Source organism: Protopterus annectens, chromosome 15.part0 (genome assembly GCF_019279795.1).
Source record: "Protopterus annectens isolate FY-2018-M chromosome 15.part0, PAN1.0, whole genome shotgun sequence".
Lineage (NCBI taxonomy): Eukaryota > Metazoa > Chordata > Ceratodontiformes > Protopteridae > Protopterus > Protopterus annectens.
Genome location: NC_056749.1, coordinates 378,326,296 through 378,354,186, shown reverse-complemented (window position 1 = coordinate 378,354,186; position 27,891 = coordinate 378,326,296). Strand labels below are relative to the sequence as shown.

Here is a 27,891-nt window from a genome sequence, read left to right as displayed (position 1 = left end):
GCATGTAACAAAATATCAGGATAAGATAACTTGCTGTGGTTGGGGGCCCCCAGGGAACAGGGGGCCACCAGCGACCGCAGGGTTCGCTGGTGCCTAAAGCCGGCTATGATGGCACCCCCAAAATATTGACCAAAATATAAAATACTGTAAAGTCAAACATGCAGGACATGATTTGAGATTTGCTATTTAAGAGTGGTAGCTGCAATGAGACTGGGTGGCCATAAAACACACACTTTCATGCTATATTTATATTCCCATTCCAAAGCTGTGCAATCTGCAGGAAAGAGACCTTCTCTTTCTGTAACAATATGCAGCCTCACAGAGGGAAAATAAATTAGGCTGGTTACTGTGCACAGGCCCTTACTTGGGAGTGTATGTTGGTTAACCCCTGTAAAAGTTTGTCTGCTTTGAATTTTATGTTTGTCTTCACTAAATTTGTTTATTTACATAATTAGAATTAGTATTATGTATGATAAGTATTCTAGGCAACTTCTTTGTAAGTCTTTCTCTGCTTGTCAGTGCAATATAAATATTTTTCAGCAATTTTGGCCCTTCACCATAACCATTTAGCTCTTATCCCATATGGCCCTGTTCAGTCCAGTTCATAAAAGCTAGGGATGACTGTTATTTGTTACTGGTGGTATCAAAGCAAAGACCTCGTTTATTGCAGAGGTCAGCAGTCCCACTACAGAAGAGCTGATTTAGATTTATGTAGGTTTTACATTTATTAGTTTCAGTGTATTATTTGGGTTTTCATACTTTAAGTTTTCATTGAAATGAGTAATTTATTTGACAGTTCAATGTTTTGGCTTTGTTAGTACAACAGTCTGTATTTTTGGCATTCTAGCATTCATTAAGAAAATTTGCGTGCGCGTGTGTTTGTGTGGGTGTGTGTGTGTGCGTGTGTGCGTGTGTGTGTGTGTGTGTGTGTGTGTGTGTGTGTGTGTGTGTGCGTGTGTGTTTGGGGTTCAATAGTAATGTCTAAAAACATGGGCGGCCACGGTGGTGCAGCGGTTAGCGTTGCCACCTCACAGCAAGAGGTTCTCCGGTTCGATCCTCGGCTGGGGTGCCTTCTGTGTGGAGTCTGCATGTCCTCCCTGTGGTCGTGTGGGTTTCTTCCGGGTGCTCCAGTTTCCTCCCACATCCCAAAGACATGCTGTAGGTGGATTGGACACACTACATTGGCCCTATGTGTGAGTGCGTGCATGTGTGTGCCTTCTGTGGAAGGTTGGGCACCGGGCTGGCAACTCGACACTGTAAAACTCCACTGCCAATCATGAGCGGACAGTGATCTGCTGTGGTGACCCCTAACTGGGAAAAAGCCGAAAGAAGAAGAAGTAATGTCTAAAATACATTAATATATAACCAATTAAAAATACCTGTATAATTGTACTAAATCATATTTCTGTTCATATATAATTGTGTAATAGCATAAGCAGAAGAAGCTGTTTCCTTGTAGTCCAAATTTGTAGCAATAAACTGTGTTTTCTTTTAAACTGCATTGGAATACCACGTGGCTTTATTGCTTCGCTGGTATGAGTTTCTTGTTTTTTATTGTGTAAAACTAACTTATACCATAACATTTTAACTTAAATAGTGAACTAATAGAACAGGAATCATTTAAACCTGGACAATTACAGGCATTTAACAACAACTGCCATTTTAATTAAGCTTTATCAAGATATTTGTCAATGACCCACCCTTGAGCATCTTTTTTGACCTGTTCAATTATTAAAAAATTGAAATTATATGTATCATATTTCTCAATATCTCTATAAAGAGCATTAGTCAATTTTTTATTTTTAATATCTAAAAGGTGTTCATATACTCATGTTTTAAACTGTTTGCTGGTCTTTCCAACATAGGTTCACAGGTAGGTACTAGGCTATCGACCCAAGGGCCTACGTAAGCCTAGTCAACAAGGTTCCATGGCGTACGCCACCCAAGAAAGTTATTTTCATGTGCCACTGTCGAGCAGAGACACAGAAGTGATCCCCGAGGTGTATTTCCTATTTTCCATCCACTCATCAAGATTTTTCCTGAAGAGTGCTAATGAAGAACTTTGCTTGACATAGATGGATAGCCTGCTCCAGAGTATGGGAAGTCTCTGGGACAGGAATCTATCCCTCCAGCATGTCCTGTTTATTGTGTTGACAATGTTTAGGTCCCTAGCGCGTGTAGCTTAAAGAGATTGGGATTTATTTAGGTGTAGCATGTCCAACAGCTCTGGGTTTGACATAGCTTTATATGTTAGGCAGAGTTCACCTCGGAGTAGGTGATATGCTACAGAGTAAAGCTGGAGTTTTTTGAGGCGGTCAGTGTAGGGTATTTGTTTGAGGCCAGTAATCCTCTTTGTGAGGTACTTCTGTGGCCTTTCCAGCTGCTGCAGCTGTCTTGTGAGGTACATTCCAAAAGGGGCGTTGTACTCTATAATGGGTCTAATGAGTGTTGAGTAGAGGGGAACAACAACCTCTTTTTTCCTGGATGAGAACCCTTTTATGATGAGGTGTGCCACATAGAAGGACTTCCTAATTGCTGTGGTGATGTGACTATCAAAGGAGAGACTACTGTCCACGTGGGTCCCAAGGTCTCTTATCACGAATTCGGTGTTAAGTAGATTGCTGCCTATGTGGTAGTTCATGGGTACAGAGATTTTACCAAAGGGGATGACACAGCACTTTTTGGCATTGAGCTTGATGCCATGGCTCTCACATCAGGCGTCTTTCTCAGTGAGGCCCTTCTGTAGGATGTCCACATCATTTGGGGACTTGAATATGGAACCTAGTTTGCAGTCATCTGTGAACTTCATTAACCAGAGGCCTTCTGTGTTAGTGTGTACTTCAGAGAAGTAGATACCAAACAGGAGAAGTCCAAGGACAGAACCCTGTGGTACTCCACTTGTCACTGCTTTGAGGACAGATTTGGAGTCTGCAACATTTACAGTGTGGGTTCTGTCAGTGAGCCAGTTGGCAACCCATCTTGTGACATAGGGATTTATATCTAGTTTAGTGAGTTTAGCTATAATTCCAGAATGGGGGATGGTGTCAAGCCTTGGTGAGGTCAAGATAGGCTGTGTGAACCACCTTACCCTCATCTACGGCTTTGGTGGCTGCCTAAAAGAAGTTGATCAAGTCTAGGAGGCATGATCTGCCTTTCACAAACCCAAACTGGGTGGGATCCAGAGTTTGGAGGTTACCAATGTCTTTGTTTATGAGTTCCATGATGATACGTTCCATGGCCTTGCAAACCAGGCTCATCAGGCTAATAGGTCGATAGTTCCCGGGATCAGTGGTGGCTCCCCCTTTGTGGAGTGGGATAACTGTTGCTGTGTGCCATTCAGTTGACACAAAGCCTGATGTGAGGCTATTATTGAACATGGTGTTTAAGTGGGGAGCCAGTTCGTTCTGAAATTCATGTAAAACGCAGCCTGGGATGTTGTCTGGTCCCATGGATGCTGTGTTTTTGGCTTTAGAGAGTGCAGCTTTTACCTGCATAGTTGTGATTACAGGGACTCTGCATTCTTCTTGTATAGATATGGACCCTTTAGGGGGTGAGGGTAAAATTAGCACTGAACCTATCTGCCAGGATGTTGGCAATATCAGTTGGTTCTGTAATTTTCGTCTCTTTGTGCTGTAACTCAGACCAGATCTGGGTGTTGCCATCGAGATTCTTGACATAGCTATAGAATGCTTTGTGGTTGTCCTTGGAATTAGTGGTGATTTTGTTTACATAGCTAGCTTTGGAGGATCTTATAAGGGATCTCAGCTTCTTACTGAGGCTGACCACGGAGCTCCTCCACTCATGGGATTTTACTCTCTTTTGCAACAGTTTCTTCCTTCTGTTGTACAGTTGTACAGTTTGTTTATGGCAGGGGACCACCAGATTGGCTTCCATTTTTTGGAGGATAGCGTCTTGGTTTTGTTTGGGATAGCACGATCCATGCACTCATGTAAGTGCTTATAGAGTGCATTTGTGTAGGATTCAGCAGTTGTAACTGTATTGTCCATCTGCATGGGTGTCATGAAGTTCACCACTTCTGTCTTAAGAAGCATGAAGTTGGCTTTGGAGAAATTTTTTACTGTGGTTTCCTTAATGGGGGGTGGGGGGTGGGATGTGGATATCAAGGGTGATTAGCTTATGGTCGGATCGGACCAACGAGGAGTTGACTTCAGGTGTGGAACACCGGTCATTCATGTTGGTAATGACTAGGTCTAGGATATTGTTGTCCCTGGTGGGGGTGTGGATAAGTTGATCTAGGGCACTAGAGTTTATGAATTCCAGAAAGCATTGAGCTAAGGAGTTGGTACACAAGTAGTTTTCCCAGTTAATGGTGGGGTAGTAGAAGTAGCCCATTATTAGGGTGTTTGGTTGAACCCTAATATTTTCTAGTACATCAAGAAAAGAGGAGTGGGAATCCTGGGGCATGGTGGGGGATCTGTAGCATGCTACAATTTGGATTGCAGTTTTGCCCAGAGTTAGTTGCACTTGGATAACCTCGGATGCATTATGCTGAGCAACTAGCCTGGAGGTGTGGATATCCTTATTGAATATGGACACACCTCTGCCTTTGGTATTTTGGTCCAGGTTACATGGCCAAAAAGTGTAGTATGAGTTATAGCCTGGTAGTGCAGGGGTGCTCTTTGGAGCCTAGAACCAGGTCTCAGTTACTGCACAGATATCGATGTTCTCCATTTTTAGGAGTGCCTCGAGAGAGTGCATTTTGAGGTTTAGACTTCTAGCATTGAGTAGCATTACCCTCGGTTTTTGCTTGCCTGTTCCTGTTATGGTGGTGAATTTGTTATTTGAACCCTGCCTAAAAAAGGCATTATAGGGGCAGCAAGAGCCTTAGCCAGTATCCTGAATCCCAGGGGCGACAGGTGCAGACCATCTGTGGCAAAGCATCGTGGTCTGTCGACCATGTCATCCCAAGCAGACAGATACTGGATCCCCTTAGAATTACACCAGAAGCTTAGCCAATTGTTGAAGTCAATCATTTTGTCCTTATACTGCGGTGTCATTCTGGGCGATGGCAGAATTCTACTCAGGGCTAGGGTCATATCTGCCTGGGCTACAGGATCGGAGAACTCTTCCATGTCTCTTTTCATGTAGTCCAGGGAGGTATGCCTTAGGTCATTCACACCAACATGGACAATGAAAGAGTCATATTTGTACTTATTGTGGAGTGACCTGAGTGCGTGGGTTATGTGGCGGATCCTGGCACCCGCCCGGCAGCTGACTATAGAGTCAACTATGACTAGTGTGTTGGGTCTGTTTTACCTTATTGGCTGTGGTTGAGTGGCACACTGAGTCTGTGGACTATGTGTCATTTGGGTTGTGTTGGGGGATGGAGGTTGCTTGCGTTTTTGCTTTGGAGGTCTCTGTTGCTTAGACAGATTATTATTGAGAGCCTCCGCAAATGTTTTTGTGTTACTATGTGTAGATTTTGGTGTTGTAGATTTAGTGAGACTATGTGATGTGTGTGGTGTGGTGCAAATGTTTACCTTCTCCTCATGACTGTCAAGTTCAGTCTTTGTTGGAGAGAGCTTTACCTCCAGTTTGGCTAGATAATTGCATCTCTCACAGGTTGTAGTGTTGGGTGGTAGGAGGAGAGGGTTGTCTGTGTACATGAGGCAATTTCTCCATTGCCTCAAGATGCCCAGATTCATCAATTACACAGTAGAGAACACTGGGAGCTGACCCTTGGACATGCCTGAATAAAAAACTATTTTCCTCTAGATAAGTGAGGAAAGTGAGTACAAGAGCTGTTTTTCTCTAAGCCAGTGAGAAAAGTAAGTACAAAAACTGTTTTCCTCTAGGTAGTGAGGAAGATTGAGTGCTATAGTAATTAGTAGCTTATTTAGTGCTTACAAGTTCTGAAAAAGTGCTGAGCACGAATAAGCAAATTTAAGTGCTAAAACTAAGAATCTGTATCTGCACTAGACGAGGTACAGGACAGAAACAAATGCAAATGCAGGCTTTCAAATCAGAAAGTTGAGAGAGATGGAAGATTGTCCAAATGGCCAATAACTACAATTTCTGGGCCAGAACCACTCCTTATGTGGTAGACAGGTTACCTAGTGCTTACCACTCCCACTGATAAGCTAGAAAGCTTCCCTCCAACACAGAAAGGCTTGGGGGGGCTCAGAAGCTTACATACAGTCCTGGATACAGCAAATCTGTATCTGGAACACTAGTTACAGGAAAGGTAGGAAACAGGCTTACAGTTTTTTTTTTTTACAGAAAAGTAGCAAAAACAGTAGCAAAAACAATTCACATGCAGTGCAAGCTAGCACACTTGAGTATGTAGCAATATTAGGCCAAACACAGTTTAAATATGCAATTAAATTAAAAAGGACTAAAAGCAAGTGCAGAAAGAGTTTATTAGGTAGAATGTGGTAAAGAGATGGGACTAGGGGAGTGTCCCAGATCAAATCTACAGTGGGGCGGGCAACTGCAAAAGCCACCATATTTAAACTACAAACCAAAAATAGGGAGGGGGTGGGACAAAACAGTTTCAACAGAGATCTAAGCAATAACTAACAGTACAAACTTTAAAACTAAAAAATATACTCAGCTCTGTATATTTGCAGATCAGTCTCTCAGAACAGTGAGACAAGAATGCAGAACACTGGTTGCACTGTGCCAAATATACAACTTTTGCAGTATTACAAGAAAAATTGCCTTTAATGTTATAAACGTTTTGATTTATAATAAATTTGTCACTAATGTTCGCACAGTGGCAAGATGAACAATTACTACATTTTTTAGTGCCCATGCTCTGCCTATTGTTTATATCACCATTTTTCCTTTCCAAGCAAGTTTTTAAATATTTCCCTTTTTGCATACTACCACAGGTTTTTCACCAACCTTATCAATAAGGTCAACATCCCTGAAAAAAACTTACCAATTTTTAAATGAACATTCAACTATACAGTGACTGTCCAAGGAAAAACTAGTGATAAAACTATATTATATAAGCCCACCTGGTGGACTGGTGGTACAACTTGTTCCATATTAGATTCACTAATTCTTCTTAAAATAGGTGTATACACTACACTGTTTCTTTTAGTAACAACTTCATTCTGAATTTCCATCAAAAATTGTTCAGGTTAACCTCTCTCTTTGAACATATCTAATACTTTGTTAATCTCAGCGTAAAATACTTCTATGTTGGACACCATCCTTACTATACGAACAAGTTGACCCTTCACAACTGCTTTTTTTTTTGGTGCCTAGGGTGCCAACTAGACTAATGTAAGTATGTTTTGGAAAATGTCGGTTTACAGTAAATGGTGGAATAAAAACACTTATTAGAATAATCCTTCCCAATTTTAATATCCAAAAAGTAAATTTTGTGTCTATCATATTGTGATGAAAATTTTAGAAAATGCACAGTGTTATTAATATACACTAAAACTCATTCAACCTTTCCACTGAATCAGTCCAATAGATAAACACATCATCCAAGAACCTAATATACAAAGACCAGCATTCCACAAAATTACTAGAAAAGACATATTCCCTTTCCCATTGGGCCATTACATAATTAGCAAAACCGGGGGCACAAGCATGTCCTGTTATTTGCCTGTATGTTTGTCCCTCAAAATAAATAGTTATTTTTAACATGACATCCATGAGGGAAACACGTGCATTAACCTTTGTATTACTTAAATTTCCAATACTAAACAACTGCTGTTCAAACCACTGCAAACCAATGTCTTGTGGTATCACAGAAAAATAAATTATGTACATCAATGGTAACAAATAATCCCAAATCACTATAGGGCAAGGAGTTGACTAATTTAAAAAAATGGCAAGAATCCTTGCAAATACTAGTATTTTTACTTAGCCCTCCCTTTATTTGGTGGTCTATCCACTGTGCTATAAAATAGGTCTTAGACCTGGACCCATCAACTATCGGCGTAAGAGGTGGATTGCGGAGACATTTATGTATTTTGGGTATGCCGAATACACTAGCCAGTACAGGTTTTTCATTGTACATATAATCATAATCTTTTCCCAAAATTTCACCTTGCAATAACGTGTCCATTAGTAAAAGATCTATGTTTTGAAAGGTCACATTTATTTAATTTCGTGATACCTCACAATACTTGTCTCCAAATAACAAACCATTCATTTGATTTTGATAATCAGTGTCATTCAATATTACTGCCTCTCCCCCTTTACCGAATTTCATTACCCTGATACTAAAATCACCAGTTAATTCTTCCAAAAATCTCTTTTCCTCATTGGTAATGTTACTTTTCTGTTTCAGTATAGTACACAGATGAGAAAAGATGCTCAGGGGTGGGTCATTGACGAACATCTTGATAAAGCTGAATTAAAATGGCAGTTGTTGTTAAATGCCTGTAATCGTCCATGTTCAAATGATTCCTGTTCTATTAGTTCACTATTAAAGTTAAAATTGTATGGTATAAGTTAATTTTAAACAATTATATATGAGAGGAAATGTGATTTAGTGCAATTATACAAGCATTTTTAATTGGTTATATATTAATGCATTTTAAACATTACTATTGGCTGTTTTTATACATGTGACATGAGTTGAGGGGTATGTAAAGGAGGGTTTTTTTTACAATGTAATGTTCTGATGAAGTTCTTTTGAACGAAAGTGGCTAACAATAAAGTTTGTCGGTTTTGAGACAAGCTGTGGTTCCTTTTGAAGACTGTCCATCTGCTTTTACTGTGTTCCTGGTTTGTGTTGATGGTCATGGTAGAAACTTTAAAAACAACTTGACTACTAATTCCTCTGAAACCTCTCCTACTCCAGACTCCTCTACTACTTTTTTCTCTCAGATCTGTTACTACTAGCTACATTAAATCTTTACTCTCAAAACTAAAACCGTACTCTACATCAGCTGACAATATTCCTTTTTATTTCCTCAATTAGCTGCTGATTCACTGGCTCTCCCAGTATCTATTTTGATAAATCGCTCTGTCACTAAGTCAAAGGTCCCCTCTATCTGAAAAGAATTCTATACCCTACCTATACACAAAGGAGGTAACGCCACAGAAATCTCTAACTTTAGGCCCATAGCTATCCTATCTCCACTCTCTAAAGTTTTGGAAAAAAACATACATAAGCAAGTGATACAATACCTACTACAGGAAAATCTGCTAACAGCCACACAACATGGCTTTAACCCCAAACATAGAACTACCACTGCCCTCATATCCTTTCTTAACACCATTTCTCTGGCCAGAGATGATGACAAACTTGTCTCTTTCCTTTTCTTAGACCTATTAAAAGCCTTTGACACTGTGTCTCACTCTCTTCTTTTGACTAAACTGACTAAACTTAACTTCTCCACTTCTACTATTGCTTGGTTTTCTAGCTATCTCACAGAGTGAAAGTAATTTGTGATATGGCTTTCTGCACTCCCCCCTTCTCTCCCAGTAAAAATGGGTGTCCCACAAGTCTCAATACTTGGCCCATTACTTTTCAATATTTTCACTAATTTACTCTATACATTATGCCCCCAGTCATCCCTGGTACAATATGCAGATGACTCTACAGTCATCACCATTGCTGACACCCTCTCTGAACTTATATCTACCACTCAGGCATCCTTTAACTCAGTTGAAACCTGTCTCGCTAATAACTTGCTTATCCTGAACCCAAAACAAACAAAACTCCTACTCTTCTTACCTAGAAATCTTTTCCACTTTAAACCTGCCTTCTCAATACTGTCTCTCAACAATACTCCTATCCAAGTTGAATCCATCACAAAGCTCTTAGGTGTCATCACAGACAATCTACTTCAATTCGACTTGGACGTTAATAACTGTATCCAAAAGACTCATCTAAAACTGGGCCTCCTATATAGAAATAAAAAGTTTCTCACTAACCAAGTAAAAGTAACCCTCTCTCATGCTTACATCCTCCCTAGTCTCCTGTATAACTCCTTACAAATCTCAACCAAACTTGAATCATCCTGTAACAAAGTAACCAGATTCGCAGCACATCAAACATGCAAATCCCATCACTGTCTCTCATTGAAATACCTTGAACTACCCCATCAGCTCCTCCTGTCTCCGCTCCAAATTATTCATTCCATTCTATATGAAGCTTCCTACAGCCCCAGCTTAATTCCTCTCATCTCTCAGTATTCCCCCATTAGATCTCTACGCAGCTCAGACCACGACCTTCTACAGATCTATAAACCCAAAATCAAAATAGGATGTAACCTCTATAGCTACCATCCAACCATTTCTTGGAACAAGCTGCCTTTAGAAATTAAATCAACTTAAACATTTCAAAGAGGCTATCAAGGAATACCTAAAAAGCAACTGGTCCTGCCACTGTACTCACCCCACTTAATTTTCCCTACTATCCTGCCTAACCTGTCCTCTATGTTGTTTTGCTTTACTAACCTTTTCCTCTCTCTACCTCTTAGTTTTTCCTAGCCTTCCTTACCTCTATGATCCCAGCTGTCTTTACCATGAACTGTAACCACCTCATACCACTATTAATAAGTCAGATCTCTCATCTCTCTCCTTCAAGCTAAACATATAACATCAGCAAGCATTTCCATTTTTCCTGTATACCTTCTAGATTGAGAAAAACTATGTATATATTGTTATATAGCATACTTAACATACTTTTTTATACTTGTATTATAATTTTTTCTTTGAATCATTATTTTAATGCTTATGAATAACCTTTATTTTAATGCTTGTGGAGCTTTTCTCCCTGGGCCTCCACTGAAAAAGGACTGCTCAGCTTAGTCGGACTATCCCAGTCAACAAATGTAAAATAAAATAAATAATAATAAATAAATTGATAGCTGAGTTTAATGTCAGTACATACAACTTATAATATTAGATGGATGAAATTGCTATTTATGCTTCTGAATAAAATGTTATGGCAATGATTTATTAAATATTTATGTAACATCCCAAATGTTAAATTAAAGAGAATGAAGGAGAGAAAATTAAGTTACATAATATGCTTGCAATTATTGATATAATTTATTTGTAACAAACTGGCAGCATGTGAAATATTTTGTGATTGGGTATTTTTTATAATGAAATGTTTCAGTTATGTTTTGGGTAATACAGCTAGTTTACTAAGATGTCTATGACAATTTTACATGTCACTGCATCATGCATTGTTCTCAATAATAAAAAAAAAAAAAAAAAAAGAAAAAAATGTTCACGCAACTTAAATAGCAATGTTTGCAGGTTATTTTTCTGCCATGGACAAATTTAGCCTTAACAATTTTGAAAAACCAAGAAGCAATAACTAAAGAGGTACTCTTCATTTAAACAGAAGACAGTTTTGAAGTGACAAAGCAGGAATATGTTACAGCAGTTGCATATAATACTGCATGCCAAGCATTAATGATTGATGCCCAGACTGCAATCTACACCTACACTCCCATGGATAGGTGGTAACAGTGCACTCCCAAGGGACAGGTGTTAACACTGCACTCCCAGGGGATGGGTGTCAACACTGCTACAGAAATCTTCCTCAAAGAATGATGTAAAGGACTGTATGAGTTATGGGTTATGATTATGTATTGTTGATACTCGGCACCATAAAAATCCACTGCCAGTCATTAGCAGACTGGAGTACCGCTGTGGCGACCCCTAACCGGGAAAAGCCGAAAGACATTACTATGATGGATTGTTGATAAGTGCTCATGTATATCAATATGTTGTAAAACTGTGTGCTTGGTGATCACAGCTATAAACTGTATGCACCTTGTGGCTTCATTATTCGATAGCTATGAACTGTTATTTATTTATTTATGTTTGTTTGTTTTAGTGGGGTAGTACACTGATCTTAGTGGACCAATTACAGCCACAGCCCATGCTATTATATCACAATATAAATAAGAGGAAAAACAACATATTTTAAGTACAGAGTACATGCATAAATACACAAAGACAAGTTACATGCAAGAGTAGATACAAATTAAGGATTACATAACTTGGAAAATGAACAGTAACTTCTTAAATGAGTTAATATTTCATTGTGTAATATTTTATTTTATCTTTTTTTGCAACAGCGGGATGATACAAATGAATTTGAACAAATTACTATAATTGAGAGATTTCCCTATCCTTTTCAGGTAAGATGTTTAGATCCCTACTGAGCTATGAGGAAAATGCTAGAAATCTGAACTATAAAGAAAAACTGAATATCAATCAATTTTTTCTCTTTTAATTTAGTCACAATAACTGAGTGTGTGATACTTATTGAATCAAATGTATATTTATTTTATGCTGGTAACAACATGTAGAGCACAGATAGCACAAGACATGTACATGCATTACTACTATGATGTCTATTTAGAGTGATACCTGCTATAGGCTTCTTTGCAGTATCATGCCCCTGTGCCTTACTCACACAATTTGTATCCGGTATCAGAATTCAGTTCATGCTACAAACTCATCAGTTTGTTGACAAAGTGAGGTATTTGGGAAATTCATTAAAAGCGCTAATTTTTGAGTGTGGAGATATCCAAAGGAGGAACATCAAGTGCGTGTGTGGGTAGAGTAAGAGTGGGTTTGGGTCTTCAATTCCAATACTTTCAGTAAGTGTTAGGTGCAGGAATGTGTGTATGAGTTATTTGTGGGTTAGGGTTAGAGTAAGGGCTAGCGAAGGGGATTGATTTGGTGGTGTGTGTGTGTGTGTGTGTGTGTGTGTGTGTGTGTGTGTGTGTGTGTGTGTGTGTGTGTGTGTGTGTGTGTGTGTGTGTGTGTGTGTGTGTGTGTGTGTGTGTGTGCGTGTGTGTGTGTGTGTGTGTGTGTGTGTGTGTGTGTGCGCGTGTGTGTGTGTGTGTGTGTTTGCTGGTGTATGTAATATGTGCATGAGTGTCTTGTGTAGTGGTGGTGTTATGGAAAGGGTTTTCCTAATGTAAGGTCTAGGTTTGGCGTTAACGCCAGGGCAGGGATAGGGTTAGAGTCAGCACCCATTATTAAGGGGGTACAGAGGGATGAAGCACAAAACAATGTAGAGTCATCAGCATATTACATTAGATAAGATATACATGTTGGGATGACAAGTTATTAATACAGATGGTGAAGAAAAAGTGAATAGAACCAAGAACCGGGCCTTATGTAATGGACCTTTTCAGGAGGAGAGACCATATTGTGCTATTTGATTAATTATCTCCCGTTCTTTAATAAAGAACTATCTGATCAAGGTGGACATTAGACCAGTGATGTTAAAGAATGGTATTATGGATCATTATGTAAAGGAAAATGCACTTTGCAAGATCACATTGATTTGTTTTCCTCAGAAGTATCCAGCGAAGGCAGTAAAAGAGATTCTACATCATGCTTCAGTCAAACTGTACTGGGTGGGTGAAAACAAATGAAAATTATCCAGAAGTTCATGAAGTTAAAACACACTCATTTTGCATATTTTTGAAAGATAAGAAGTTAAAGCAATCAGATGATACTTGAAAAGAAAGAAGTCAGAATATCATTGGTTCATATCTGTTTACTAGCCTAATGATCAAGAGGGCCTTTTTAAGCCTAGCCATGCATCTCAAATCTCCGACAAGTTCTGGTACCCTTGATAAGTGTAAGCATAGGCCTGGGAGGTGAACCATTTACACTTGTCCTGTGTCCATTACAGACATAGGTGCCAAACCAGGGAGGAATTTCCTGTTCCTCATTCAGTTGTCCATGGTACACTTTAATTGGGTTAGAGAAATTATGAATATTAATTAAAATAACTGGTTTCCATAGCTAAGGAACACAGGACATGGTCATGAAGTGGAAATGTTGCAACATGAGTTTATAGATTTAAGTATACTTGTGAAAAGTGATTAGCACAAGCTGAGGAGAACTTATTTTGTTTTTTGCTTTTTTTTTAAACAAGAAACAGCTTTACTGAATTATCACTTGTGGCATAGGCAATCATACATTTACATAAAGGAAAACAAAACATATTGTCTTATTTTCAGTTGCAAACATTATGCATCACGTATAATCTATACAGTCATTGTCAGTCAAGCATTACTTATTTCATTCAGTTAATGCTTTCCCTTAAACCTCGTTTCTCCTCTAAAACATTATTCTGCATGTATAGTTACCACAATATGTAATTTGCTCCTACCCTTTTCTAAAGCTCCTACTTCCAGTTCTTTTATCTCTGTTACTATATTCCCTATTTTTAGTACATTTGGTTTAGACATTGATTTCCATTTTCTAGTAATTGCTTTTTGTTAGTTACCAGAATTAAAATCAGCAAGCCCTTACTAAGTCTAGACAATTCCAATTCTATATCACAGCTCAAAAAATAATTTCCTTAATCATAGCCCTAAAATATATTCCCAGTTATCTCTTTCTTCCCTATTACATCTCCAGCATTTTCAAACAACCTGAAAAAAATTATTTGGAGTCTGTTTGGGGTAAAGAAATACCCATGCAAACACTTCCAAGTGAAGAATCCTCAGTCTTCTAGACTTTGTTGCATGTCTGGGATCCATACCTATATCCTCCCATTGTTTCTTTGTGAATTGTTTATCCAGTCTCTCTTTCCTATCCTTTCTAACCTCCTCCAATTCCTGTAGTTATCATGCAATATACTAATTATCCCTTTTTAACAGCTTCTATTCTAGATTCTTCTAAAACCTCTACCAGTATTGGTCTTTTGCTTCTAAACCCCCCCCCCCCCATTCTTTCTCTTTTCCAGTACTCTGATATCAATCCTTGACAGGGAAGGCAATCCCTAGCCTGTAGTCCAAATGAATTCTTGGCCTTTTCTCATTCTCTTACCTTTCCTTCTTTATTTATTTGCTCCTAATACCTTGGTTCCTTTGCCAGTTTTATTTATAATGTAAATAAATAGGAAAGAGGACACCTTGCCTGATTATCTGCTTAAACAGAACTTATCTGAGAGGAACCCCACACACAAACACCTTAGTTATTGCCTCCTATCCCTCATATATCCTCCTAATCAACCATATAATATAGGCGCAACTTGGAACTATGGATGAGAAGCAGAAAATTACCCCAGGACTGTTCCCTGTACTACTAATGGACATAGGCAGCTCTTAAATGCTTTATCCATTGTATGTGTCCCCTCAAATTATCTATGGTATGATCCCAGTTATTATCATGAGGGATAATATGTAATTATTGACAATGGGATGGATAAGACTAGTCTCAAACCAAATGGGATAGGTTAATTAGTACACAAAAAGGAAAACTGGCTAGGCTTAAATTGCTGTCTAGGCAGGAGCGGCCTTAGGTCAACTGGTGCTGTAGGCAAAATGTCTCCACAGCGCCCCACACCACACCACCCAGTGCCCCCATCCTGGTCTCCCTACACCAAATAGTGTAAAAGCACCCCTGCTATAGCAGCACCCTAGGCGGCCACCTAGTTGGCCTATGCCTAAGGCCGGCTATCTGTCTAGGGCAGATAGCCTAGTACTTACCTAGGAGCATATGAATCTATAAATGGGATAGGTTAATTCAAGCACCACTAGGGGAAACTGTCTAGGCTTAAAATGGCCTGCAAGGGCAGTTAGCCTAGAACTTGCATATAAACCTATACTCACTTTAGTCTGTCTTCCACCACTCTCAAGTAGTCCACATCTTTCCACTACGGGGTACACTCAGCACTCTGGTTGTGGTGTTATCTCATCCAGGAGCCACTTACTGAGCTTAGGGGGTCTTTGCTCCTTAATTGCTCAAAGTATACATGATCTTTTTGAAAGTATTAATTCCATGGAGAAGTGTTAAGTAGGAATACTTGCCCAGATTCACACCTTCAGTATATGATCACTACTCAACTCAAACTAAAACCCAGCAAAGACTGAGACAGTTTGCATATCTAATGTTTATACTTCACAGGCTCCATATCTTACCCCTTAATTATTTTCTGTAGAAGTAGGCTGGAGTTTCTGACAAGAGTATAAAATCTGTTAGTGATCAAGGACAACACCCTGTTACTAATGGATCTGGTAATGACTCTCATTAAATTATCAGGAATTTATCTAAGAAATACCTTCCAACTGAAATATCTAGATCCTCTTCTGATTTAGCGGCACTAGTGCTTGCACAACTTTTGTTCTGTTTGTTTACTGTCAGACTCTACTTTTGGCTCTCAGGTGACAGCCTTTCTCATTACTAATGGCTGCAGGACTCTTCTGACAGGATCATGACTAATATGTCCTAGACCAATCAAAGTACTCTTGTGCTGCACAATGTGCATCAACTACAAATAAGTGTGATCAACATACAAAATATTGGTTCTCACCTACAGAGCCCTACACAGCCTGGCTCCTGTCCACTGAAGGAACTTTTGCTTCCCTGTATCCTAGACCATGGCCTTTGATCAATACATGAAAAGCTGCCAATGGTTCCAAGCTGCGCTAAAGATTATGTTGGAGGTAGAGCTCCATTCTCCTGCCTAGTGACTGTCCTTTGGAATCATCACAGTTCCTGATATAGGCATGCAATTCTGCTGTTTTGTTCTTGAGGTCATTTAAGTACCATCTCTTTCACAGGGTTAACCTCTGTCTCAGTGTAGAGTTTTTATAAACATCATTGTTTTAGTAATTTTGCATGATTTTATGCCATTATTTGTATCCATAATTTTCTATTATGTTCTATTATGCTGCTTATGTTGTTTGTGATGCTTTTAAATGAAGTGCTTACCCTGAAGCAGTGTGATAAATTTAAGAAAATGATAGCTAGACAACTAAAAGTAATAATTAAATAGACAAAAAGAAAAAAATAAAATAAGATATGTCAGAAGAAAAGAAATGATGGTTTCCTAAATAGGTGGTACAACAATCTAAAACAAAATCACTTCTGATTTTGAAATACTCATAGGCTATGAATTTGCTACTTACATTTATTTTCTAATAAATTAACTCTGTCGGAAAGTAGCAAGAAAAATTGTCTGTTATGACTTTTAATATCAGGAAACCTTTGTATTCTGCTAAAAAAAAAAGTGAAACTTAAAAAGTAAATGATTATATTATGTTTATTCGATCTGAATTTTATTCAAAAAATACTAAATAAAGTATTGAGCATAGTAGAGAAGATTCAGTAAATACATAAAAGGAAGGAAAAGCAGGTGTTATCAAGATTAGTAGTAGAATCAGAGTAGACATAAAAGCTGTGTATCCACAAAAAGCTAACTAAATTCAGTTTATTAAGAGACGTTATGATAAAAAAATGGGTCAAATGTCAAGAATTAGTAATATCCACAAAAAGCTAACCAAATTCAGTTTATTAAGAGACATTATATGAGTAAAAGTAAATCTGCTGTACATTGGGAGCAAGTGGGCATAAGTTCATCTTGTGACATCTGGCTACAAACAATTTGTGTTTTTTTGTTTGTATCATTTTATTCATTTGTTAGACAGTAGGCCTACTTGGCTCAAGTGTCCTTTATGAGGGGTGACATGGGAGTACTGTTTAGTTACATGGCTTGCTCAGAGTCACACAGTAAGTGCATAGTGATAATAGCTTGCTGCAGAGCTACACTGATAAACTTGAGACAGAGAATGAAGGGGGAGAAATCAAGTTATACTTTTGGTTGTATTGCATTAATGACTAATATAAATGGGTCTGTATTAGAACATCGAAGTTTCAAAACTTCGAATGTTCAAATATCGACCCCTATTCAGCGAAAGCTGAAAACATCGAACATACAGAACAGCAAATTTTTTCCTAGGGAAAAATTTGCTGTTCCAAAACACATACACACAACACAGGCACACCAAACAAACAGCAATCTACACACATACACCTAAAATCTTACACCTAACCCTACACTAAACTATACAGACACCACTAACTATCCACTTACCTTAACCCTAACACTAACCTAAGGTCCGTCACTATCACGCACTCACCTCACCCACACCCTAACCCTAACTGACCTGCCCCGCACTAACCCTCACGTCCACACAATCGCACACTTACCTAACCCGCACTCTAACCCTAACTAACCTAACCCGTACTCAATTGCACACTTACCTGAACCCGACCCGTAACTTGCCACCACAGCGCTGAAAATACTGAAGCAACAGAAACGGACAACCAAATTCTTTCCCTAGGACAAAATTATTTTTTTTTTTGTTGCTTTGATATTTTCAGCTTTCGCTGAATTGGGGTCAATATTAGAACATTCTAAGTCCTGAAACTTCGGTGTTCTAATATAGAACCAATATAAATACTGACTATAACAGCCATGAGCTGGCCAAAACATTTACTTGCTCGTTTACACATACTTTGTTGACTGGTTTAGTCCCAGTAGCCCAATGGCCAGTTTTTAGGGAAGCCCCAAGGTGGTATTCACACTGATTAATGGAAATTTGGCCAGGACACTGTGAAATTCCTGTACTCTTTTAGATAAGTGCTGTGGAATCTTTAAATCCACCTGAGCTGTGACCAACTCAGTTAGATAGGAGCCTTGATTTTATAACTCATTTGAACGATGCCACACTCAGGAATGCAGCACCCTCTATATGCTGTGCTGTAGTATCAGCACTGGAAAAATTAATCCGAGTACCTAGGGGGAACAGAACCCATAGCCTTCTTGGATTCCACCATCCAGTGCAAGTATGCTACCTGTTGAGCCACTGACACTTTCCAAAACCTTTACAGTAAAATATGTTTTTTGTAATCTGTGGGTAAACATCAAAAAGGCGATGATTCACCAAAGAAATTGTTGAGTGCTGGCTATATGGTTTGCAAGAGCTCTGAAGAACTGTGCCATAAAAGAATCTTGGTACTGTACATAGTCCTCTGTGCAGAGTGGAATGCATGCTCCCATGCAGCTAAACCCCAGACAATACTGCACCAGTCGCACATCACTGAAGTATGGACACTCCAACAATACATCAACACACAAAAGACAGTGTTACCAGTACAACTCCAAAGACAATGAGCACAGGATCATTCATTTAAGATACCACCTGTGGTGTTAAGACAGGTTTGGACTCCAAAATGCCAGAGGGAGTTAAAACAGTACCACAGGGTCTCTTTTGGACTTTGAATCTGCACAGTTTATCTGGTCTGTCAAATGTACACAATGTCAAGAAGAAGGTAGTCTACGCTTCTTAAACATGTTACATGGTGCACATTGTTTATACAATCAGTAGCTGCCTTGGGCGTGTACATTACCTATTGAGCATGGGTACCGCAAATGAATTCATAAGCTCATCTTCCTGTCACTTCCCTATTATGCAGACACATATCCCCATTATTCATAGAATTTCATCCTCTCTGCATGCACGCCCCCCCCCAGCAGTTGTTGGAAAAAAGAATGGTAGTGACAGCATGAGGATTATAGTCATGTGAGAGAAATGTATGGCAGAATATGCACATAATCATAGGAAGCTTCCAATAAACATAATCAGAAGTAACCTCTGGTTACATATACTGTATGTTCTGCCTTCCTAAGCATGTGGACCTCTAATCAATTGCACTGCATACATAGGATAACTAATGTGCACTTGCAATGTGACGCATTAGTGAAAATACAAAGTCTACATAAATTATGGCAAATTGCATCTTCAATACTCTAGTGGTTGTACTCATCACTGAGGCACCAGCGCATAAGAAACTCTGCAGGATGCAATTCAAAGAAAGATGTTCACTTGCTGGACTCATCCATTATTTTTGATCATACAGCCTATTATCATATCATTAGTTTGAGTATTGCTCCCTTCAGTAATTTCAGGGCTTTGTAATCTAGCATAGAAGGATAGGGTGTTAATTCATATTTTGTGGTGGATCACTAGCAATGCGAAGCAAGAGACGTTTGATTATTTTCCCTTTTCTTGACAATACGGTACTGAAAAACTGCCACCCCATTTCATTGGATACATGAACTGTCTTAACACAAAGGCAGCTTCAGAAAACATCTGTTTGTGCAAGATATATATAGATAGTAGGGTTACATTTATTTGAATTAAATTCAAAATATTTAAAAGTCAGAATGTCAAAAACTTGGAACTTGCACTGTTGTGCAATCCCAGAACTGGTATATGTAAGTTGCAGGGGGTGTTGAGAGGACAGTGGGCTTAACCCCCTGCATAAAATAGTTTGTTTTTCAATAATTTGAGTGTTTGATATTTTGACATACACACACGTGTATGTGTGTGTGTGTGTGTCTATATATATATATATATAGATATATATATATATATATATATATATAAAACTATCTTATTCTACATTGAATCAATGTAATATTGACTCCTGAAATGATGCCTAAATGTAAGAAAAAAAACCTCAACAAGCTATTGCACATGCTCAGAAGATTAACCTCAGAGTATGCAAAATAAAAAGCAAATGTTTTTGCAAGAGATTAAGCCTTTCTGCAGCGGTGGTGGTGCTGCGGTAGCATTGTCGCCTCACAGTAAGACGCTGTCCGGTTTGATTCTCAGCTAGAGCGTCTTCTGCTTGGAGACCTGCATGAATGGGCATACCTTCTTTGAAGGTTGTGCGTCAGGCCTAGCAAGCCGGTACGTAAAAATCAACTGCCAATCATTAGCGGACCGGAGTTCCGCTGTGGCGACCCCTAACCGGGAAAAGCCGAAAGACACAAACAAATTAAGCCTTTCTGCACCACCATACCCCCTGCTAATTATAAATAGTAACTCTGAATTCGTACAATCCCCAGGGAAAGGGCATAATGTCCTACCTGGGGAATGTCTGCATCTCACATCTATCAACTATCTGTTACTCTCAACCAAAGCGTGTTGACCAAATAGATGCTGACTGATTTCTGTTATCATTCATTTTTTGACAGGTGTTAGATCTGAGTCGGGAAATATTGCATCAAGATCTTAATTCCTTGTTTTCCACCATCAACATTTGTTAAATCGGTTACTATGTCTAAACTATTTTGTTGCTGACCATAATCGTTGGTCACATGCTGTTAATGTATATGCTCAGAATGCCCTGAATGTGTTCTTATAATGTGAGGGTGGTACAAAGCTAACAAATAATCCTGCCCAGCAACAAGAGACTTACAATCATCAGCCTTCTATTTTTGAGTCAGCATGAATTTTATGACATAACAGCTAAATATCAACTAAAGGGAAGAAAATTGTGGTGGGAAATGTAAAATGACATAAAGCACTATCAGGATTCTTGCAATGTGCACATTTCTGGTGATTGTTTTTCCTGTATGCCATAAATTTAGAATATGAACATTGACAAAAAGTATGGGCCAAATGCAGAAAGGTTACCATGAGGTGTACACCTTACAGTAACCATTTCTGATTCAGACACAGGCCTCGCCATGGTCCTGCAACATGAATGTGCACAGTACATAGGTACGCTGCCTCTGTGGCATGCTACATGCTGAAGTGGCAGTCCAGGATAGAGGCATACGGCAATTAGCCATGTGTTTTCCCCTTGGAACTCCCTGCAGTAACACATTTACACTGCCAAGTAAGTCAGAGAATTGCATGGTGGTGTAAATTAGTGTGGCTGTTCCTGGTGGCTCACGGTAATGATCATGGCTAAAAGGCAGTGTGCATCTATTGTGGTAAAGGTAAGTGCTGGGGAGTTTTAAGGGTCAGGTAGAATTAGGGTGTGTGTGCATGAGTGCATGTGAGGGGCTGCATGTGTCAATGTATGCGTTAGCATATATCTGCCTGGGAGGTAGCAGCAAAGGATAGGTTAGAGGTGTGTGTGTGTGTCTGTGTGTGTGTGTCTGTGTGTGTGTGTCTGTGTGTGTGTGTCTGTGTGTGTGTCTGTGTGTGTGTCTGTGTGTGTGTCTGTGTGTGTGTGTGTGTGTGTGTGTGTGATTGATTGACGGGAGGTCCCTGTGCTAACACAATGAAACTACCCCTGTTAACTGTGTATTATCTGCACTCGTAATATTTAATGGCAATTCAGAGACATTCAAATTAGCCGATACTTAGGTCTTCCCTCATTATGTGTCTCTGAATGGCAAATCTGCACATTGTTGGCAGAGGGCCTTTTTACCGCAGCCCTCAACAAGAGTGTTGGTGTTCTTTATGAATCTGCAGACATATCCCTCCCACTGCTACAAAGTCAAAGCAATCTCTTGCAAATTGTTTTTACTAGTGAAGGGTGTGTTTAATTGGCATGTGATGACTTCAGACAGAGAGAATGTTGCTGAATTGACAAAAAAGGTTGCTGCTATAGAGTGGGTGTAAAGTTTCTGTTATGTCATACTTAAGAAAGCAAGTATTGCTGATATCTATATTTTACATGCAGAGATGACCAGACTCTTATGCACAGTTGCATTTTTCCTGACATGCTGTGCTGTTTTAGTCCCTAAGTAAGCTTCCCTAACTAAAGCATACATAAGATGAAATTAATAGAAATGTAAAAGACAGCATATTATATTTTTACCTGCACTGCTGAGTGCCAACCGCATAGGTCATACAAGTCTTTAGTTTAGATTCTGAATACAGCATATCTTCATATCTTTTCTTAGAGTATGTCATTTTTATTTAATATGCCTCACGTCAATGCCTGATATGTTCAAACCTTATGCCTATTAAGAAATACAAAATTAGAAGTGCTGCTGACTAGAACCTCTTCAGTTTTAAGTAAAATAAAGTCAAACTGATGGCAAAGATGTAAGAAGAAAGTGCATGTCTATTTAATTGTTTTGATGAAAGTCTTCAACAGAAACATACCTCTCAACCTCTTATCTCAAAAATCTGGACAAAGCCTGACAGAATGGGGGGACAAAGGCCCAAAATCAGGGACATATTTTAAATATTGCTCTTATAAACTTAGAAAGTTGCTAGAATAATAGGCTTTGTTTTAGCATGCATTTTACTGAAGGATACGAAGTCTGAAACAAACGTATATCATTATTTGGTGACTGCATTTCTCAGATCATCCCACTGATTTGCAGAAAAATCACAAATTTTATGAGGGACACCAAAAATATAAGGCAAAAATCTGGACAGTTGAGAGGTATGAAAAGATAAGAGGCACTGTATGAGAAAATATTTTCCTCTTGTTTTTATTACTTTAAAATTATCTCATGACATGTAAGATGAGGGATCCTGCAGGAGCAGATACTCTTCTGTTGTGCAAACTTTAAAATAACTGCCCAGAATATACTATCAGGAATGCACTGAAGGTCTTCCACTAAACAAATACAAGAGCTAGATAAACTGAAGCCCTGAAAATGTAAATGATTTGTCAAATATATGCTGGTTAACTAAGGGTAAAGAATTAGTCTCAGTACAAGCGTGCAGGTTCTTGATTCTAAAACTACTCCACCAAATACCTTGTGCACTGACAACTTTAGAGTAGCTAGTTAGACATCAATTGGTAATAGCTAAAGATTTAATAGAATTCAGTATTGTGCAAACATTAAAGTTAGCAGAATTTCATACTGTTTAGCATAATCTGTCCCAATAAAGCAGCCTTATTAGTCTGCATCAATAAAGCACCCTTAATAGTCTTCTAACCCCAATGCACCACCTTCTTGTAGCTCACCAAAGTACTGGACAGTATGGATATGCAATGTCTTTACTTCTCTGTAGCCAGCTTGGTGGATATGGGCATCCAGACACAATGCAGCAATTGTCTCATGTTTACCGACAACCACTTAATCCTTAAAGAAGCAGACAGTATGGCAGAGGTGTACTTACACAATGATACTGAAGCTAAAGTCTTGCATACAAGCACACATCGAGTTGTTGAAGCCACAGACACAATGCCCACCTCATATAGCACACAACACACATGCACACGCGTGCACACACACACACACACACACACACACACACACACACACACGCCGACTAACATGTGCTGAGCTATTAAAAGTAGTCTTCCTAAACAAGAAAGTTTGCCTAGACCCTCCATTGTCAAAGGTATTCCTCAGCAAGCCCAAAGGCACTCAGAAAAAAAAAACATCTGACACCATACATACTATCACTCTTAGTGAAGCCCTAATCACTAAGCAACTTAGGCAAGCAAACACACTTCCCATGACTCTCATCAATGGGAACTAAATTGTAGGATATACTGATGATCCTCTAACCAAACTGAATATGGAGAAGATAGCTATTAGTTGACTATCTGGAGCCGTGATCTGACAAATCACGCATGCACTCAAATCATTATGCCACAGGTACCAATAGGATTCCACCATCATCCATGTAGATGTAAATGACCTGAGAAATGCACTTCTCTGGACTATATGAAGAGAGACATTACAATATATGCAAAACAATGATTGATTTCAACAACTGGCGGTCTTTCTGGTGTCATTCTAAGGAGATCCAGTATTTCTTAGCTTGGGAGGAAATGCTTAACAGATCACTTTGCTTTGCCAAGAATGGTCTGGACCTTTCCCTTCTAGGCTTTCAAATACTGCCTAAAACTTTATTCACCCCTGCTATTTGTCACCCTCCATGTTCCAAGAAGCTCACAGTATATATACCTTGGCCTACTAGAGACGTTTACCATCCAACCTAACATCTTACTCATGGGAGACTTTAATCATACCTCTGTGGAGTGGGAATCCTACATGGCCTCAAATCTACAGGCACAGAAATTCCTAAACTTCGTAAATAGAAACACCCTTGACCAAATAGTGAATACACCCATTAAAGGCTCCAACATCCTAGAGCGCATGTTCCCAAATGTGGGAGAACACTGCCCCCCCACACACACACACACACACACGCACACACACACAATGTCCATCCTCCCTGGTAAGGCCAAACCATAAAGCTGTCTCCTTCAAAATCAACTCTGTAATCCCATTAAAATAAGTAACAATTAAGATTATTCCAAGGCAAATTACCTTTTAAGTGATGGTTTGTCAAAATTCAATTCCCTTCAAGTCTTGGGAATACAGAAGCCTATGTTGAATTGCTCTTAGCAACGCTGTACAACCATGTCAATGGCTGTTCAGAGGCTGCTGTACCTGCCAGAAGTAAGCCCAGGGCTAGCCCCAGAAACAAGCCACTCTGATAGCATCTCAAATTAAACAGGATACACTTCGATACACTGGATCCATCCCAATTTGACTTTGTCAAAGGAAGGTCATGCTAACTGAATCTGGTGGATTTCTTTTAAAAGGACACTAAAGCAATGCATTTTGGGAAAATGCATATGGCCTACTTAGATCTGGCTAAAGCATTTGATTCAGTATACCACTTGAGCATTGTCAGCAAACTTACAGATCTAATTACAAAACCCTTTATAACATGCTAGACAGCTAGCTGGTCACTGATAGGACCCAGGAGATTAGAATCAGTGAGGCTGCCTCCACAAAGAGGCCTTTCACCAGCAGAGTTCCCCAGATCTCTGTGTTACACCCACTCCTCTTTGGCATCTACTTCTCAGATGTAAAAGCCAATGTCAAAGACCTCTGGTTAACCAAGTTCACAAATGATTGCACTCTGGGAGCAGCCATTGAATCCTCCCTCAAGATGAGAATATCCTTTGGGAGACAAAAGCTTGGTGCCAAAGCCATGGCTTAAAACTCAGTACCTAGAAATGCATTATCGTTCCTTTTGGAAAGTCAGCTACCCCAGGTAGCTAAATCATCAGTAAAACACCCCTAAAAGTTGATTCACTATCAGGGAGCTGGGAACTCATGTAGATAGCAACCTAGCCATTGACCAGCATGTGTCCAGGGTAGTAAGAAAATCCTTCTATACTGCTCAACTTATAAGCAAAGGCATGGCATCTAGATCCAGAGAGGTCATCATATCACTGTACTCGTCATTTATCAGACCCATCAGAGAGTATAATGCCCCCCTTCTGTACATATCTGACCAGACACATAGAGCAACTGGCAGGTCCACAAAGGTTCCTTACAAAAAAAAAGATAGAGAGACTAAGCACAATGTCCTAGACTGATAACCTCAAAACCCTGTCTCTTTACTTGGTATCATACAGACTTCTGAGAGATGGTCATTGCAGATCAGAGTGTGTGATATACCTTTAAGAAGCTTTCCAGTGAATCAGCACATGCATATAAGTACTGAGCATGTGCAAGCAACAGTGCCACTTTTAGTGAGCAGCCAGAGTGTGAGCTTGCAAGTATGTAGTCAGTCAGTTAGTTCATTTAAGTTTAATGTTCCTGCCATCCACTTTGATGTATTTGTATACACTAAACTACTTATAGAAACATCCAAGCCTCAACATCATCTTAATATACATAAGAAGAGTGACATGGTGGGATCCAGAGTTACAGCCACGAGGCAACCGGTTAAAGTTGGAGGCATATATAGGAGTGGATCATCCCTACTGCTCAAACAACTCGCAAACAGGTCAGAAACAAATTCCAGATACTAAAACTTGCTAAAATGATTTCTTTTACTATAAATCTAAAATAAAGCACTCAGAACACTCAAAACAAATTTCTTATTAAACAAAATGTCCAAAACTGGTGTATATTAATAAAAAATATTCAAAGTAATTACGAAAATGTTTGAAACAATATCTGAATTGCATAAAATGTACAAAAAAGGGAAAATCGACTATTTTTTGCTATGTGCTTCTTTTTCATATTAACTAAAGCTATTAAAAATATCTGAAATTTGCAAAGTGCTTGCAAGTGTGTGCAGTATTACAGTGCAGTTATTTCGCAAAGTAAAGTGGTTCAAAAAATATTTCGCAAAGTACAGTTATTTCAAAGCATATTTCACAGAGTACAGAATTTTGAAGAGTTTATTATGCATGTTAATATTATTACAAGCACCTGGTGTGTGTGAATGTTTGTACATAGTTACAAGGGCCATTTTACATTGTGCTTTACTATAATCTATGGGCATGTCAGAAGGGTTTTTCAGACCCGCATCGCTTGTATTTGATAACTGTATTGCAGAAAATTGGAGAGTGTTTGAGCAAGAATATGATATTTTCATACAGATTGCCTTTTCTGACAAAGATGCATATACAAGAGCATTTATTGTGCTTAATTTAGCTGGTTCAGAGGCCATTGAAAGAGAATGTTCATTTGTGTATGCACCTGTTGTGTTTGCAGGGGAGGGGGAAGACTGACATATAGTGGTACCAATTGAACTAAGGGAAGACTCTGAGTGCTTAAAACATAAATTTTGAGAAATGTGTAACCCCAAAAGGAATATTACAGTGGCACTTATTTTACATAAAGGATCAAAAGCCTGGTGAAACATTTGCAGAGCATATATAACTGACTTGAGAAACAAGGCTAAAACATGCAGATTTGGTGATTTGAGAGATGAGTTAATAAAGGACAGGCTTGTGTGTGGTATTAATAATGACAGTGAGAAATACTTTGCTTCAAGACAGTGATTTAATTTTAAATAAGGTTATTACAATTTGTCAGATATATGGGCTTACAGAAAAGCACACAAGTATGCTTACAAATGAGAATAGCTGTAGAAAGCACAGTGACAAAGCTCATGTTGATAATATGCAGCACGTGATTAAAAGAAACAGGCACAAGCACATGGCAGCTGCTGCAGGTCCTGTATCAGTCCATGGGAAACCCCAAGTCTTTCCAGCAAATTCCAGAGCATGCTCAGTGAAGCATAAGGGTGAGTCACAAAAAACAGAACTGAAAGAGACAGCCAAAACACGACAATAAGAAGCTGACTATTTATTGGAAATAAAATGAAAAACAATCCAGCAAGGCCAAAGACTTAAAATTCAGTAAGCGCTTTCACATTCAAAGGGAATGCTTCATCACACTATTAACTGTTGACTTAATTGGTACCATTTAAAAGCTTTAACATTTCATTGTCAAGCCAATCACTATTCGGCTCATGAATATTAAATGAAAATAATAATATATTTGATGAACACCCATGTAGCTATAAACCAATAAATATGCAATGCATTACTTCCTCTCACTTACAGAAGTTATTTTTTTTGTTGAGTGATTTTTGTTCTACCCTTTCCATGTTCAGAGTGTTTTCTTACTTCCGATACATGTTC

General features: G+C 38.9%; 1 protein-coding gene across 1 annotated transcript in view; it reads left to right on the top strand.

Moving 5' to 3' along the window:
- The window catches only part of BTK (Bruton tyrosine kinase), a 728,232-nt gene that overhangs the window by 237,995 nt on the left and 462,346 nt on the right, over nucleotides 1–27,891 (top strand). The window contains exon 4 of the mRNA XM_044057123.1: nucleotides 12,036–12,098. Coding sequence (XP_043913058.1) covers nucleotides 12,036–12,098 — 63 coding nt within the window. The remainder of the gene's footprint in view (nucleotides 1–12,035; nucleotides 12,099–27,891) is intronic.